This window comes from Grampus griseus (assembly GCF_964374135.1).
Source record: "Grampus griseus genome assembly, chromosome: 1".
Classification (NCBI taxonomy): Eukaryota; Metazoa; Chordata; class Mammalia; order Artiodactyla; family Delphinidae; genus Grampus; species Grampus griseus.
Window position 1 is genome coordinate 21207767 of NC_139017.1, and position 14351 is coordinate 21222117.

General features: G+C 50.2%; 1 protein-coding gene across 1 annotated transcript in view; it reads right to left on the reverse strand.

Moving 5' to 3' along the window:
• Positions 1–2596: 2596 nt before the first annotated feature.
• The window catches only part of CAPN8 (calpain 8), a gene marked incomplete at both ends in the record, with an annotated part of 85977 nt that continues 74222 nt past the window's right edge, over positions 2597–14351 (reverse strand). The window contains 1 exon segment of the mRNA XM_082649375.1: positions 2597–2680. Within this exon segment, the coding sequence (XP_082505501.1) occupies positions 2597–2680 (84 nt within the window).

The window sequence follows — 14351 nt, forward strand, 5'->3', positions numbered from 1 at the left end:
GGCCCAAAGCGCACAGCAGGAACCAGAAAGCCAGAGGGCGTGAGGCCAGAGGCAGAGCAAACTCAGAGAACTGCACCCACCTCCTGACCTTCCTGATTTTCTGACAGCCAGCACCACAACTAGACAAAGGCACTCACCCTCCCCTCTTAGCCCCATTTCCACATTAGAAAGCCCGAAAAAGCATCAATTATCTGCTTCCATTTTAGAAAGTCTTTAAATAATTAACGATTACGGGATGGCTTTGAACTCCTAAGATAGGAGCTGCTGTGGAAATATCATTATTGTTTTGAAAAATAATATGTCTCCAATCACTAGCTCTGTTATCTTATCCTTGGGGATAGCTGTTTGCAAGCTGATTAATTAAAACTCCATTTTTCAGACTTTTTAATTTAGATGTTAATAAATTCAATACTTTTATCCATTTGTTGTCCCAAATAAGATCCTCTGGGAATAACTTCTCATTTACGATAGTGACCTGGGCAAGAAGGCTCATAAAACTGTATTAGGAATGCCTTCGACACGAAACGATGAAAATTGCATTATGAATATACAGTCCTCTTGCAGGCCTCCAAATTACTAGACCCATGACACAGCCCAAACTCCACCATTAAGTTGAATTAATATTCCTGTAAGAACTGTAATGCTTACACAGTCTGATTTTCTGTTTAATTTCTCAACCCAAGCCTATTGACTTTTCCATTTAATTGACTTTGCCTCAATCTTTACCCAAAGGAAAAAAAAGAGATACAGAAGCAGAGGGAAAATGACTTCAATTGCGTCTCTCTGCCCTTCCGCTCTGAGGCTGCCCCACTCCACGCTCCGGGCTGAGAGGCAGCCCACCTGGAAGGAGAGACACAGCCCTCATCCATCAGGGGAACTGGGGACCTGCACAGGTGGCAGGGAAGAGCCCATGTGACATTGGGCACCCTTTCTCAAGATGAAGGTGCCTGGAGATGGTACCCAGGACAAGGAGTGGTCAGAGATTTGGGGGAAGAGAGGGCTTCTGCCCATCCAGGAGGGCCAGCTCCCAGCCCTGATGGAAACGACAACAGCCTCTCTGGGTCTTGGGGCTGCACAGCAACACAGAACTGCTCTAGATATTTACCGCAGGGTGTAATCTTTCTCAAAAAGCCCCGTTGAAGAGAACCCCACCCGTCCTCTGGGCATCACGGTCCAGCCCCCAAACTCTGCAGGGAGCCACAGCATGGTCCTTGCACTCCCGTCTCTCCCACCCTCCCCTCTTCTCTCCCCTGCTCCTCCTTTCTGTCACCTGGCCTCTGCTTCCCTTTCCTCCCTCACCTGCTCTCACTCACCCTGCGGGCTCTCCTCAAAGTTTTGTTTCACACTCGCAGTAGACCGTAATCGCCGAAACAATAGTAAAGATTCACCCATCACTCCTCAGTTACTTCAGGGTGACCAGAGGCAGTGGAACTACCCCCAAACCACATCTGGAACGTGCGAGGATGGTTTCATAAGCCATAGTCCCAGTCACGCCTCTGTTAGCTGCTATTCAAATGAACCTCGTTCCGTGAGCACGGTCCCTGGCGTGAGGTGGGTGCTCTGTGGGAATGAATAGGGTTGCAGTGACACATGCCAGTCCCCCCATGGAGTGCCACAGCGGCGGGCAGGTCTGGAGACGGCTCTGCCTGGCTAAGCCTTTCCTCACGTCTAGCTTTACTGGGGAGGCAAAAATGGCATCAACAGACCCGGGATGGGTGGATGGACACATTTCCCTTCAAAAGGGAGCAGGCTAATCGGACCATATGCTGAGAAGAGAGGTGAGAAAAGAAATCCCCCCGGATGCAAACACAGAACAAGCAGTCGGTGTGCGTGGAACAGACAGCTCTGAATCCCAGTCACAGGGTAGCTTCCCTCCCGCTGCGTGTGCAAGGCCCGCTTCCTTGCATCTGGTGAACCGGTAACACCTATGTCCCACGGCCATCCCCTTACAGCCCCCATCATCTCACACCAGGGTCCCAGCCTCTGTGCTCACCTGCCTCCCATCTCCCTTCTGTTACCGACCCAGGTCCTTGGACTCTTCAATCACTAGAAATCGGTAAGAGTCCAGTTGAGAAATCCAGGTAAGGCGGTACTGGGAGCAAAAGCAAGTAACAGGTGCCCTTGCCCGCTCCCTGAGGAGGGTGCCAGCTGGCTCCTTAAGCGGAGTTACGACAGATGCAGGTCCCTGGGTTGGGCGGGGGGCAGAGCTTAGGTGGTCTGCCCACCCCCTTGGTGGTGCTGTGTGCAGGGATCATACACGGTCCCCTGCTTTTGCTCCCGGCACTCAGGAAGTGACAGTTGGTTTGTGGCCTTTTTGTATCTATTGCTTACAGTTGCCCCAGCTGCGCATACCTGCAGTTATTTTTAGTTTCCTTGTATTTTGTTGCTGGAGGAGACGTTTGTCCAGGTGCAAGCGCTCTGGTAAAGGGTCCCAGGTCTCAGGGCCCAGGGCCTGTCTCCCTTCCACTCCCACAACGTTCTCAACTGTATCCACAGAATCTGACCCAGGGTAGGAAGAGTTCATCTATGTTTTTCCCCTCGTCACCAAAGCAGAGGAGCCTGGCTGCACCACGTTGAGAGGAGGTATAGCAAGGGGTTAAGCCTCAAACTGGCCCTGCCACCTTCCAGCCATGTGACCATGGGTGAGGTACTCACCTCCTCTATACCTCAGTGTTCTCCTCTATAAAATGGGGCTAAAAACCATGGATTGCTTTTGTACAGATTAAATGACTTGATATGTATAAATTGCTCAGAACATTGCCTGCACACAGCAAGCTCCATGTAGGTGTTTGCAATTATCGTTAATAAGATGTTTAACCCCTTGAGGGTAGGGACTGTACTCTGCATCCCCAGATCTCCATCCAGTTTGTGGAACATAACAGCAAAATCATCTGGCCGAAAGGCATGGGAGAGAAACGAAGTTAGACTCAAGTCCCAGCCGTATGATCTTGGATGAGTTATACGTTACAATGACATTCATTTTCGTGAAAAGCTTGAAAGTCTGCTATGAGGTTTGGAACGATGTTCGTAAAACCCTTATTAGCATAGCGCCTGGTGCTTCAGGACACTGGATGAATTGGTGGCCGTACTCTTTGTCATTATTGCTGAATAAATGAGCACAGAGTGAGCTGCAGTCCCTCCAAGGATGGAATTACATCAGTAAATCTTCAGGAAACCTGCATCCCCATGGGCGGGGCCAGCTATATAAATTGTGGGGTCCAGTGCAAAATGAAAAGGTAGGGCCCCTTGTCCAAAAATGATTCAGTATTTCAATTGGCGACCAATTATGGACCTTCCTTAGGGCACAGGAGTCATGCCCGTGGGACCTGACCAGGACTAGTTTCAGCCGAAGGGACCAAGGCCCTCTTATTTTGTAATCAAGAGTCTGGGCCCAGAGAATTCGGGGGCCTCGTGTCGCTCCTCTTTTGGATCGCTCAGCAGGGCGAGGCCGAGAGCTCAGAGCTCCCAAGGCCAGGCCAACTGTCCTCAATGACTGTCAGTTCCCGGCAGGGGCCCGAGCACTCCCTCCTGCAGCGCAAGAAATGAATGACTCAAGGCCATCCCTTATCTTTGATTAAGTGTGGACAAAAAAAAACGTACATGGTACCTGCAGCCGATTGAATTACTGGCCCTAATCTCTCACCGCCCCTGCCCGCACTCCCTGCCACCACCCCCGCCCCCACCAGCGTATTGACCTCCGCAGTAAGCTGGGTGCACCTCACTGCCCCTTGACTTGCGGCACGTCCATGTTACTTGCTTTGGTCGATGGGAACAGCTGGGCTTGCCCTCTGGCACACCTGCCTGTCACTATGGGAAGAACACGGCCTGCGTGGCCCCTGTCTCAAGGAAGAGGAGAGACACATAAAGCAGACCTGGACCCACCTCACAGTCTGCAGTCACGCCCAGCTAAACGCACCCGAGATCAGCTGAACGCATCCAACCTGTAGACCCATAAGCGAGAAATAAATACTCCTTGTTTGGGGCCAGTAAGCTTCGGGTATTTTGTTAAGCAGAGTCACTGTGGCAATAGCTGGTTGATATAGTACCTCGCAACCCAAAGAAACTGTCACTCATCCCCCAGACACTTACTGAATGGCTATAATGTACCAGGCACAACTTCTGGGGGTTTGAAAATGAAACACACACACACACACACACACACACACACACACACATATCCTCCACCCACAGTCAAGTAACCATTTAGAGGAGAGAGCGAATCTGTGTAACCATTACATGGAGTGAGCAACTCTATTTTTATCTCCCAGTTTTATGCAAACATATTCCTGGAAGCCCACTTTCCCATGGCAGGCCCCATGGCTCTCCTGGTCACTCCTGCATAATACAAGAGTTCTCCAGTCCTCACAATCACAAGTCTTGGTTTAATAATTAAAATTCCAGCCCAGAGGAATAGTCAAGACTCCGCTCTTGATCCAAGCTGGAGACACCTCCCTCCACTCCCAGATCTCACGCCTTGGAGGCAGCGAGGCTGGCTGGGTGGATGTGGTCACGGTCCTCTCTAGCCCCCCTACCATGGGCTTCTACTCCTCCCGTCCAGCTTTAGGCCCACTGGAACTGGACTGAGGTGGGGGAAAGAGAAACAAGGAGTGGAGAGCAGAAAGTTCTCCCTTGACGGGCACTGCTGGGTGATCTAGCACCAACTTCCTCTTAAGTGAGGGAAGAGTCTTGTCTCATGTGCATTTATGAGGGCACATCTGGAGACACCCTCAAAACTGGGGCTCTCTTGCCATCAGTTCCCTTGACCTGTGTCAAAGTACCTCTATTCATGGTGGTTCCTTACTCTTTCCTCAGTCTCTAAGCTATCAGTGATCCCTCCAGCTCCTTTCAGCTGTGTCTGTCTGGCACTCCAGGCGACCCTCTAGGAAAGGTCCTAAGATGGCCCACACTAGCCCTCTCTCACACATGGTCCAAAGTGGTCCATGGGCATCACCCTGCACCCTCTGACCTGACAGATGTCAGAACAGGCCAATCCCAGTGTGGCAGAAACTTCTGCCTTGCGCCTCCCCTCACAAAGCTGCTGGTGAGCCTGTCTCTCGCCTTCTAGATTTTTCAGGGGGACTCAGACCATGGACCGCTCTGTCCCCCAAACCAAAGGAGATCCATATTGACCTTTCTGGGTGATGTATTTAAAACTCTTCCATCTTGACTTGAGGTGAAGGAGGATATAGTTTCCACGCCCTCTATTGGTCATGGTTTTCAGATAAGAAAATAGAAACCACTTGTTATTTTAGTGAAAAAAGGGTGAAAGAGTGAAACTTCCCTTGTCGGCAATACTCTGTGTGTGTTATCACACATGCCAGGAGAGTAATGCATCCTGACTCCATGGGGAGAAGAAAATGAAGAGTCCACACTTGGAAATTTCCTGGGCTCTGCTGCATGCATCTCTTCCCTTGAATGATTTTAATCTATACCTTTTTCCTGTAATAAACCACATTTGTGAATAAAAGAATGTAAGTGAGTTTCTGTGAGTACTTCTAGTCAATTATCAAAATTGAGGGTGGTTTTGGAACCTCCTGAACTTATAATTGGTGTCAGAAGTGGGAGCAGTCTGATAGACTGTCCTCTCTAACTTCCCAGTTGGCTAACTTTTGCAGAAATCAGGTGCGGGTCAAATTCTTGGAAGGGCCAGAGGAGAGAGATTCAGGAGTGCCTCTCTAGCCCACCACAGAATTTCAGATTTATCACCATGGCAGTGATCCCAAAGATCAGGAAGTTGTTGTGCTACCTGGAGTCTGAAAATTATGGAAACCACTGCTGTTGTTCACATCTTCTCAATAGCCCTGAGGCAGGAGACTGGCTGGCAAACAGAGAATCCACTGGGAAAACTCATGTTGGCCAGAGCACATGCACCTGCCGCCATGCTGGAGGAGAAAGAACGGCTCTGCCTGCTACTCTGGCTTCCAAATCTAGCTACAGGGCATCTCATTGGTAGAATTAAACCACTCTGCAAACAAGCAAGTTTGGGAACCGGCCTCTAGACTCCTAAAGAGAAGAGAGCTAGAGCCGGGGGAACGACTCCCCGCCTTGGGCTCAGCAGGAGTTCTCACTTGGAATCCACTTCCTAATTTTCCATCACCAATCTTTGATGCCCTCACTAAGAATGAGGGGTTTGAGACTCATGTGACTGAATTTTGGAGAGCTCCACGGCAAATCCTGCAAACAGTCTCACCACTCTTTTTTTTTTTTTGCGGTACGCGGGCCTCTCACTGTTGTGGCCTCTCCCGTTGCAGAGCACAGGCTCCGGACGCACAGGCTCAGCGGCCACGGATCATGGGCCCAGCCGCTCTGCGGCATGTGGGATCTTCCCGGACCGGGGCACGAACCCGTGTCCCCTGCATCGGCAGGCAGACTCTCAACCACTGCGCCACCAGGGAAGCCCTCACCACTCCTTTGAATGATGCATGTATGGTCCACGAGCTTCAGCCACAAGCACCCTTTTAACATCTCATTACACATGTATCAATTAGGATACAATAAACACTTGGAGTAATGAAGGTATGAACATCATTCCATGTTTTACCCCAGTCTTCTGTTTGGGAATAAGAGATGTGATCATACAGCCTGATATTCAGGTGAGACCCTTCTCTTTAGGACCCTTATTTCCAATATCTGCAATTAAAGGAGATAAATTAAAGAATTAATATTCATTTGGTAAAGGATAACTTGTTTATAAAATGCTTCACCTGAATAATAGGGATTTCCAGATATTTACCACTTGTCAAAACAGAGGAAAGAAACTCTACAGTATTAAGAGCTATTGTGAGTTAAATACCAATTATTAATTAGGTGAAGTATCTCAGAAGCAGTTATGAAATCACTGGAGAATCACAATTTGTGTAACACATTGTTTTTATGAATGCATCTTCTTTATAAAAAAAGACCCAACTATGCATTATGGGTATGGCATGGGCTGGTAAGTGCTTTCCAGAGGCCTCATGGGTGCATTTCCCATCTCCCTTGGATGCTAATCTCCTAAAGGGAAAGATTCTGTTGTCTGTGTTTATCGGTTAGAATGCTTTCGGCTGCAAGAAACAGAATATCCCAGTCAAAATAACTGAAACAATAAGGACATTGATTATTTCACACATCAGGAAGTCTGGGAGTATTTCCAGGTCTAGGGTTGGTTAATTCAGTGTAATGAAGTCATCAAGGACTTATTGACTTCCGCGTCTCCACTCTGCCATCCTCAGTGTTTGCTCGGTCCCCTCAAGGTGGCAAGATGGCTGCCAGCCACCCATCCTAATGCAATCACATCAGAAAGAAGGAGGACAACCTCTCTTTCCATTTCTCTTTTTGTCAGAGAGACAATCTTTCCCTAGAAGACTTTTCTTGCTGGCTCCGTAATCAAGGCTGTGTCTCATGTGTGGTATGCTTGACCAGAAAGGAAGGAGGAGGTTGGGAAATGTTATTGGTTCAGCAACCAATAGCCAACTCTGCTCTTTCCTGAAGCCATAGCTCAATGCTCTGCACATAGTAGGTGCTCAGTAGACACAAGCTAAGAAATAAAATACCCAAGAGCCAGCTGGGACCGGTGCTCACTCACTCAATCTCAATGTCCAGGCTCAGTAGCCTCCCTCACAGGCACCAAGAACCCCATTTTCCTTCCTCCTGTCCTGGAAGCGGCTGGTAAGGAAACAAGTAAAAGAACCCATTCTGTGTTTGGCCACTATCGTGCTCTCCCATCTCCTGCAAGAGACTATGCGTCCAGGCAGTGGGAGCCCAGAGACCCCGCAGGAGAAGAGCTGCTGACAGGAGCACGATTGTCCCCGTGAAGATGAGAGAGCCAGTCCCGGGCTTGACCTCAGGGAGGCCTGCCTTCAGATCAGGAAATAGAAGGGCCTTGTTCACATTCCCAGGGAAATTGAGGACAGCACTCTTGAGTGAAAATAAATGCGTCACGCAGGGCCCCTTAGAGGAGCTAAAACCGAATGGCTTTCAAGAGAAGAGAACCGTAGTTCAGAGGCAAAAGGTGTCAGACTGCAGAGGTCCCCATCCCTAGCGGGGACCTGTGGGCTGGACGCTCTCTCTTTCCTCAAGATGCAGATGGGGACTAACTGAAATGTCGCAGCCTCTTCCACTTGCCATGGTGACAAAATTGCATTGATCTCAGTAGCTCTGTGGCCTCTTACCGGCGTTCTCTCTGTGTCCACTCAGCTTCCTCCAGGAAACCAGAGGAAAGTGTGACTTCACCAAAGATCGTGGCAAGTGAGGAGCTTGGACATGGATTTAGCCCCAGCTGACCCTGTGGCGAGAGCTGGAGCAGCGCAGAGGGCGCAGACCATCGAGGCAGAAGCTGACCCTGTGGCGAGAACTGGAGCAGCGCAGAGGGCGCAGACCATCAAGGCAGAAGGAGGGAAAGGCATGCATCTTATACCTAAGGGAACAGAAGCCCCGGAGAGAGACACACAGGTACTTTGGCTCACTGGAGAGGCTAATGAGCCCACTCTCCGCTCCTAATTAGTTGTACAGTCTTGGACAAGCCGCATAACTACTTTGAATATTGGTTTCTTCATCTGTAAAATGAAGTTAATTATGTTGACTGCAAAGAGCTGCCATGAGGACCAAATGAGATGAGCCGGGTCGGGGGCAGATCTTCCCGGACCGGGACATCTCCGTGACCGTCGCCCTTCCTACCCCTCTCCCTACTCCGCCTTGGGGCTCTTGGGGGCAGCCGGAGGCTATACATCATCACAGCACAGATGTTCTTCTCTCCCCAACACAGCTCTGAGCCTGCCAGTTGAGGGGGGATGAGGCAGGCAGGGGACCCCACCCATGAGTCCCCCCACTCGGAGCATTAGCCAAAGTCTGGACGGTTCCTTGGAGGAATCACAGATGCAGCCCTGCTCACCCCAATGGCTGGGAGCCATCTCTTCTTTACCCCCACAAAGAGGCACAGCTGCTGCTGTGAGGTCCCGGCTCCTTCCTCCTGCCCCTTCTTTCCAAACCACCCTCCCCGGGCCTGCCCTCATGGGGGCTGCTGTCCCGACCCCCAGCTTCAACCACCTGGCGGGAGCAGCTTTGGCCTTCAGAGACTAAGGACACCAGCCCCGCCTCCCTCCCACCTTGCCCTGGGAGTACCTGGACAGGACCCGCCCATGTCCCAGTTATGCTGCAGAGTCAGTGCTGATCTAAGTGAGAACAAGAGCCCACGTGGACCAATCCGGAAGAGTGTCCTCAGGGAAGTCACTGTCTATAGAGATGAGCTCTTCTGCTCCAAAGCTCCTGGGCTCCTGGATGAGTGTCCTTGGCTATCCCGAGCACCATGCCCTGGCCAAACACCAGCTACCCTGCTTTCACCGTCCTCTGATCCCCACAAGTCTCCCATTTGAATTGGAACTATCTCCTTCAGAGGAAACTTCCAGCACAAACAGAGATACCCAGAGCCCCCGGGCAACCCTGGGGTGGCAGCCAGGGTCCCTGCTTGTGACTTCTTATAGGACTCAAGCAAGAAGCATTAAGCCTCCGGATCCTCTGAAGCTTGATGTGTAGACATGATCTCCATCACAAGGGAGTTGTAAGGAATAACTGAACAGCAGTTGTATTCTTAAAGCCCTTTGCAAGGTGTCACGTAAATAACTCGCCCTGTAAGTGACTGTCATATATATAAAATGCTAGAGACGGTGGGGAAAAGATTATCACCAGAGGCAGAGACACACACATTCGTGTCAGGAAAGCAGGTCTCTGGGAGTAAGGCACCTGCAGTGCCCTGAGAATTAAATGTCAGCAGGGACCCTGTCCCTCGTCTTCATTTCCCGGTTGCCACAGCAGTCAGCAGGAGACGCGTGTATGTGTTTTAAAAATCACCAGCAGTAAAATCCACTTAAAATATTAAACCAGCCCTGATCTGGGAAACTTAGAGTGGCATTGATTCTACCTATGATTGCTTTTAATTCTCTGCAAAGAGCGAGATGATCAAACATAACCATTATTTGGACATCCTATCTGTGGTCGCTAATTCTTTATTCTCTGAGCGCCATGGAGCCTGTGAAGGGGTTTTCTTTCCCCCAGTAGCATGGTGTTTAGCATTAGTTAGATGTCACGTACAAGTACAGCTCAAGGCCAAACTTCCCCAGCCCCACATATTCCCTCCATGGTTAATTGGACAGTGTTGAGTCAGCTTCATTCTTAGTGTGAAAATATTCTCAGAAATAGAACACAATTGCGTAAAAGTCAGCACACAATCCTTTAGTGGGACAACTTTCGTGTCCTAGCTCTGAGCTTGAAACAAACAAAAAGAGTCCCATCCTGGGGCTTCCCTGGTGGTGCAGTGGTTGAGAGTCCGCCTGCCGCTGCAGGGGACACGGGTTTGTGCCCCGGTCCGGGAAGATCCCACATGCCGCGGAGTGGCTGGGCCCGTGAGCCATGGCCGCTGAGCCTGCGCGTCCGGAGCCTGCGCGTCCAGAGCCTGTGCTCCGCAACGGGAGAGGCCACAACAGTGAGAGGCCCGTGTACCGCAAAATAAATAAATAAATAAATGTATTTTTAAAGGATAAAAACATTTCCAAATTTTCTTAATGGGATTTTTGCTTTTAATAATGAGAAGTGGTAACATTGATGGAGTGTCTGATCGGGGCCCACTCCTGAACCCAGAGCTGAACATACATTAACCCGTCTAACCCTAAGAGCAACCCAGGCCAGTCGGAGCCACTATGGCCCCATTTTACAGATGAAGAAACTGAGGCTCGGTGAGGTTAAGTAGTGAGGACTAAAATACTGCCTGCCATATCAAGTAAACAAAGGATGTTGCAGCCATCAAGCCATTACATTACAGTTGCCCAGACGGGAGCCCTGAGGGAACTCAGGATGAGAAAACACAGGATCCGGGCCCCAGAGAGCTGAGGTGCATATCAAAGGAATGAATTCAGTGAGCCCAGACTGTTGCATCTTCCCATACATAGAAAAGCACTAAACTCCTTAACTTGTGATATCTGGTTTTCTTTAATTAACAATAATCTTTTCACATTCCGACTACCTGCCCTTTGTTGCAAAAACTCCTATATACCCCGGATCCCCACCTCATCTCCTCACAGCAGTCTCTCAGAGTTATCTGAGATGCTGGCTCCTGGGCTTAAGTCCTAAAAATGTCCATCGAATAAAACATACTCTCAACTTCTAGGTTACACATTTTTTTTTTTTCAGACGACAGTAACTCATCCAGGGTCACACGGCTAGGAAATGGGGATTCCGAGTTAATCTGACTCAGAGCCTGAGTTTTGAGTCAAACATATCCTGACTTTTTTCTGCAATCTTGTCTAAACCTTCTCTATTTCTACTGCTTCTAATACTTCATTTTTGTCAGGCTTTAAGAAAACTAAACTTCTGCCCAGAGAAAGAATGTCCTATCCATTTAGATGCTCACTTATTTCTTGGTGCAGAGGGCAAATTCCAGAAGACAGTTTCTCTACCAAGGTGAGTCAGAGCCCGGCGTGCTGATGCTGCTGGACCGTTTGAGATTGAAGGCCTGGTAGCACCCAGTCCTCCAGGTATGCTCCCCTGAGATGCCTACTCCAACAGTTTTGTTTGGCCATTGGGGCTGTTGAGAAGAGCTCGCTGCACCTCGATTAGGCTGGTCCCCTAGACTTTGCCCACTGGCCTACAGCACTTGCACTGTCCCTCCGGGGTCAATCAGTCCCCCCTCCCCCGCCCCCAGAATACCCCTCTCTCATCCCTCCTGGACACACAGAACCCTCCCAGATTATCTGTGCCCCATAGTTACCAAATGGGCTCCCAACTGGCTCCCCTACTCTGACTCCTTGAAAGTACCCTACCCACCCCATAAACACCTGCCGCCATTGTAACTACCTCAGCTCAAGAACCCACACCACCCACCTGGACCCTCCTCGTCAGCAGCAACCCCTAAACTCACTGGCACCTCACTTCATTCCCTGGCTCGGCCTTTTGTATCTGACTCTGTGGTGACCTAGTTCTGGACCATCCATTCAGCTCAGACCTCGGCCCCCTCAGACTCTGCTTCCAGTGTTGGCTCCTTGCCTCTCCCTGCCCACACCCCACCCCCCGCCCAGGGTCCATGTCCCCCCACCCCTACCCTGCCCCAGTGAGAAGCAGACGACAGAATCCCATTAGGAGGAGAGGGAGGGAAAGACGTAAAGTGCTAGACACTTTGTAATGGTCACTTAATGCTCATGCTTTTGCCCGCTACTTGTAATTTATCCTCCACTTTGCTCCAGAAATGGGGTAAGAAGCCTTATGAGACTACATAAAAGGCCAACTAGCATGGATTAACAGCAGACGCAAAAGAAGAAAGAGTAGTAACAGGGCACATAAACCAAGATTAAAGAGCCAAGTGTGTCCATAAAGTCTGCGCTCGGCGTGGGTCATAGCTTCGCCTCCAATATCCCCTGCAGCCAATAAGAGGACATGAGCAGTAGCTGAGGCAGGTATTGCCGTTTCCCATTGACAGGTGAGGAAACTGACCAACAGGTTAAGTGACTCGGTCACATGGCCGGCTGGTCGAAAGGTGGCGATGAGATTTAAATCCAGGCCTGCCCGAACAGAAGACGCTTCCTGAGTCTATAAGACCCCCGGACTTCCTCCTGAACAAGAAGCATCCACCAGCCTCTCTCAGCCACAGTGGTATCACCTGGATGATTAGAGAAAAGGCCACCTGGCTGCAGTGGGCTTGTCCCCAGGGGCCACGGCACTGAGGGAAGTGGCCTCCTACCACTGCTCTGTAGGAGAAGCAGAAGCAATCAAGCTGCAGTCCTGACGGACGGCCTCCACTTCTGGGTGACAGTCCTGCTTCCCTGCTTCCCCCCCAAGCAGCATACAACTAATAGGCTCGTCATCTGGGCAGATAACATTAGCCTCGTCATTACCATTTCACTAAATAAGTCATTTTAAAGTAATTACATTGAACCCTAGAAAGAATTAGCTCTAGGGCTTCCCTGGTGGCTCAGTGGTTGAGAGCCCGCCTGCCGATGCAGGGGACACGGGTTCGTGCCCCGGTCCGGGAAGATCCCACATGCCGCGGAGCGGCTGGGCCCGTGAGCCATGGCCGCTGAGCCTGCGCGTCCGGAGCCTGTGCTCCGCAACGGGAGAGGCCACAACAGTGAGAGGCCCACACACCGCAAAAAAAAAAAAAGAATTAGCTCTAGTTGACTCTTCCATTCCTGCTGATTATGGCATTGGCAGAATTCATTAGTCCTGTAGATAAACCAGAGTGTTTGTGGGTGCACTGGGTAGAGACAAGCTCACGTGGGCTGGTGCCAGGAGCCTGGGTGCATTAGGAAAGCTCAAGTCTGTGGCTGGCAACATGGCTTTGGGTCTGCCTGTGACCGCTCCGGGGCCGCAGCCATTAGCCCTGAGAGCTGCATCAGGCTGGGAAACGCCTCCTCACTGGCTGCTTTGCCCTTTGCCTCTCCTTTTGGTTCCAGGAGAAAATCTGTGAATTGACTTAACCACTTTCCTCTCAATTTGAGAGTCTCAAAGAGCAGCTGGAGACAGTGCCCTGAGGGAAGGGGAGCCTGGACCCTGTGCTGAGGAGCAAGCTAGGGAGGACCAGTCCAGGAGCACTGGGTGCTGTGCAGTGGATGCATGTGGACAGTCACGGGCTGGAGTTCCTCCTTGGCCACTGCAATGGATGGATGTTCATGTCCCCCCAACATTTATGTGAAACCTCATCCTCAATGTGATGGTGTTCAGAGGTGGGGCCTCTGGAGATAATTAGGTCATGAGGGTGCAGCCCTCATGAATGGGATTAGTGCCCTTATAGAAGGGACCCCCAGAGAGCTCCCTCACCCTCTTTCCATCACGTGAAGACACAACAAGAAGATGGCAGTCTGCAATCTGGAAGAGGGACCTCCCCAGCACCACCCATGCTGACACTCTGGTCTCAGACTCCCAGCCTCCAAAACTGTAAGATGTAAATGTTTGTTGTTTCACCCAGTCTATGGTACTTTGTTACAGCAGCTCAAATGGACCAAGGCTGCCACCTACCCTTAGCCTCTCTAAGCCTCAATTTCCTCAGCAGTCAGTGGGAATAACAGTACCCTCTGGCAGGAGTGTTGGGAAGGCTGTCATTTGTAGTGTTAATAGCTAGATTTTAATGCAGTATTTACCACATGCTGGATACTGTTCTGAACACATAGACAAATTCATTTAACCATGATCACAACCTTATGAGGTAGGTACCATAATTATTCCCACTGTTAGATGAGAAAATTAGGATCAGAAAGGTAAATAATAACCAGGTGGCCCAAGGCCACACAGCCAGCGAGTGGCAGAGCTGGGCTCTGGAGCTAGATGGTCACCTCCACGCCCCTTGCTCTTAGCCACTATGCCTCGTCAATTAAATGAGATAAAGCATAAAA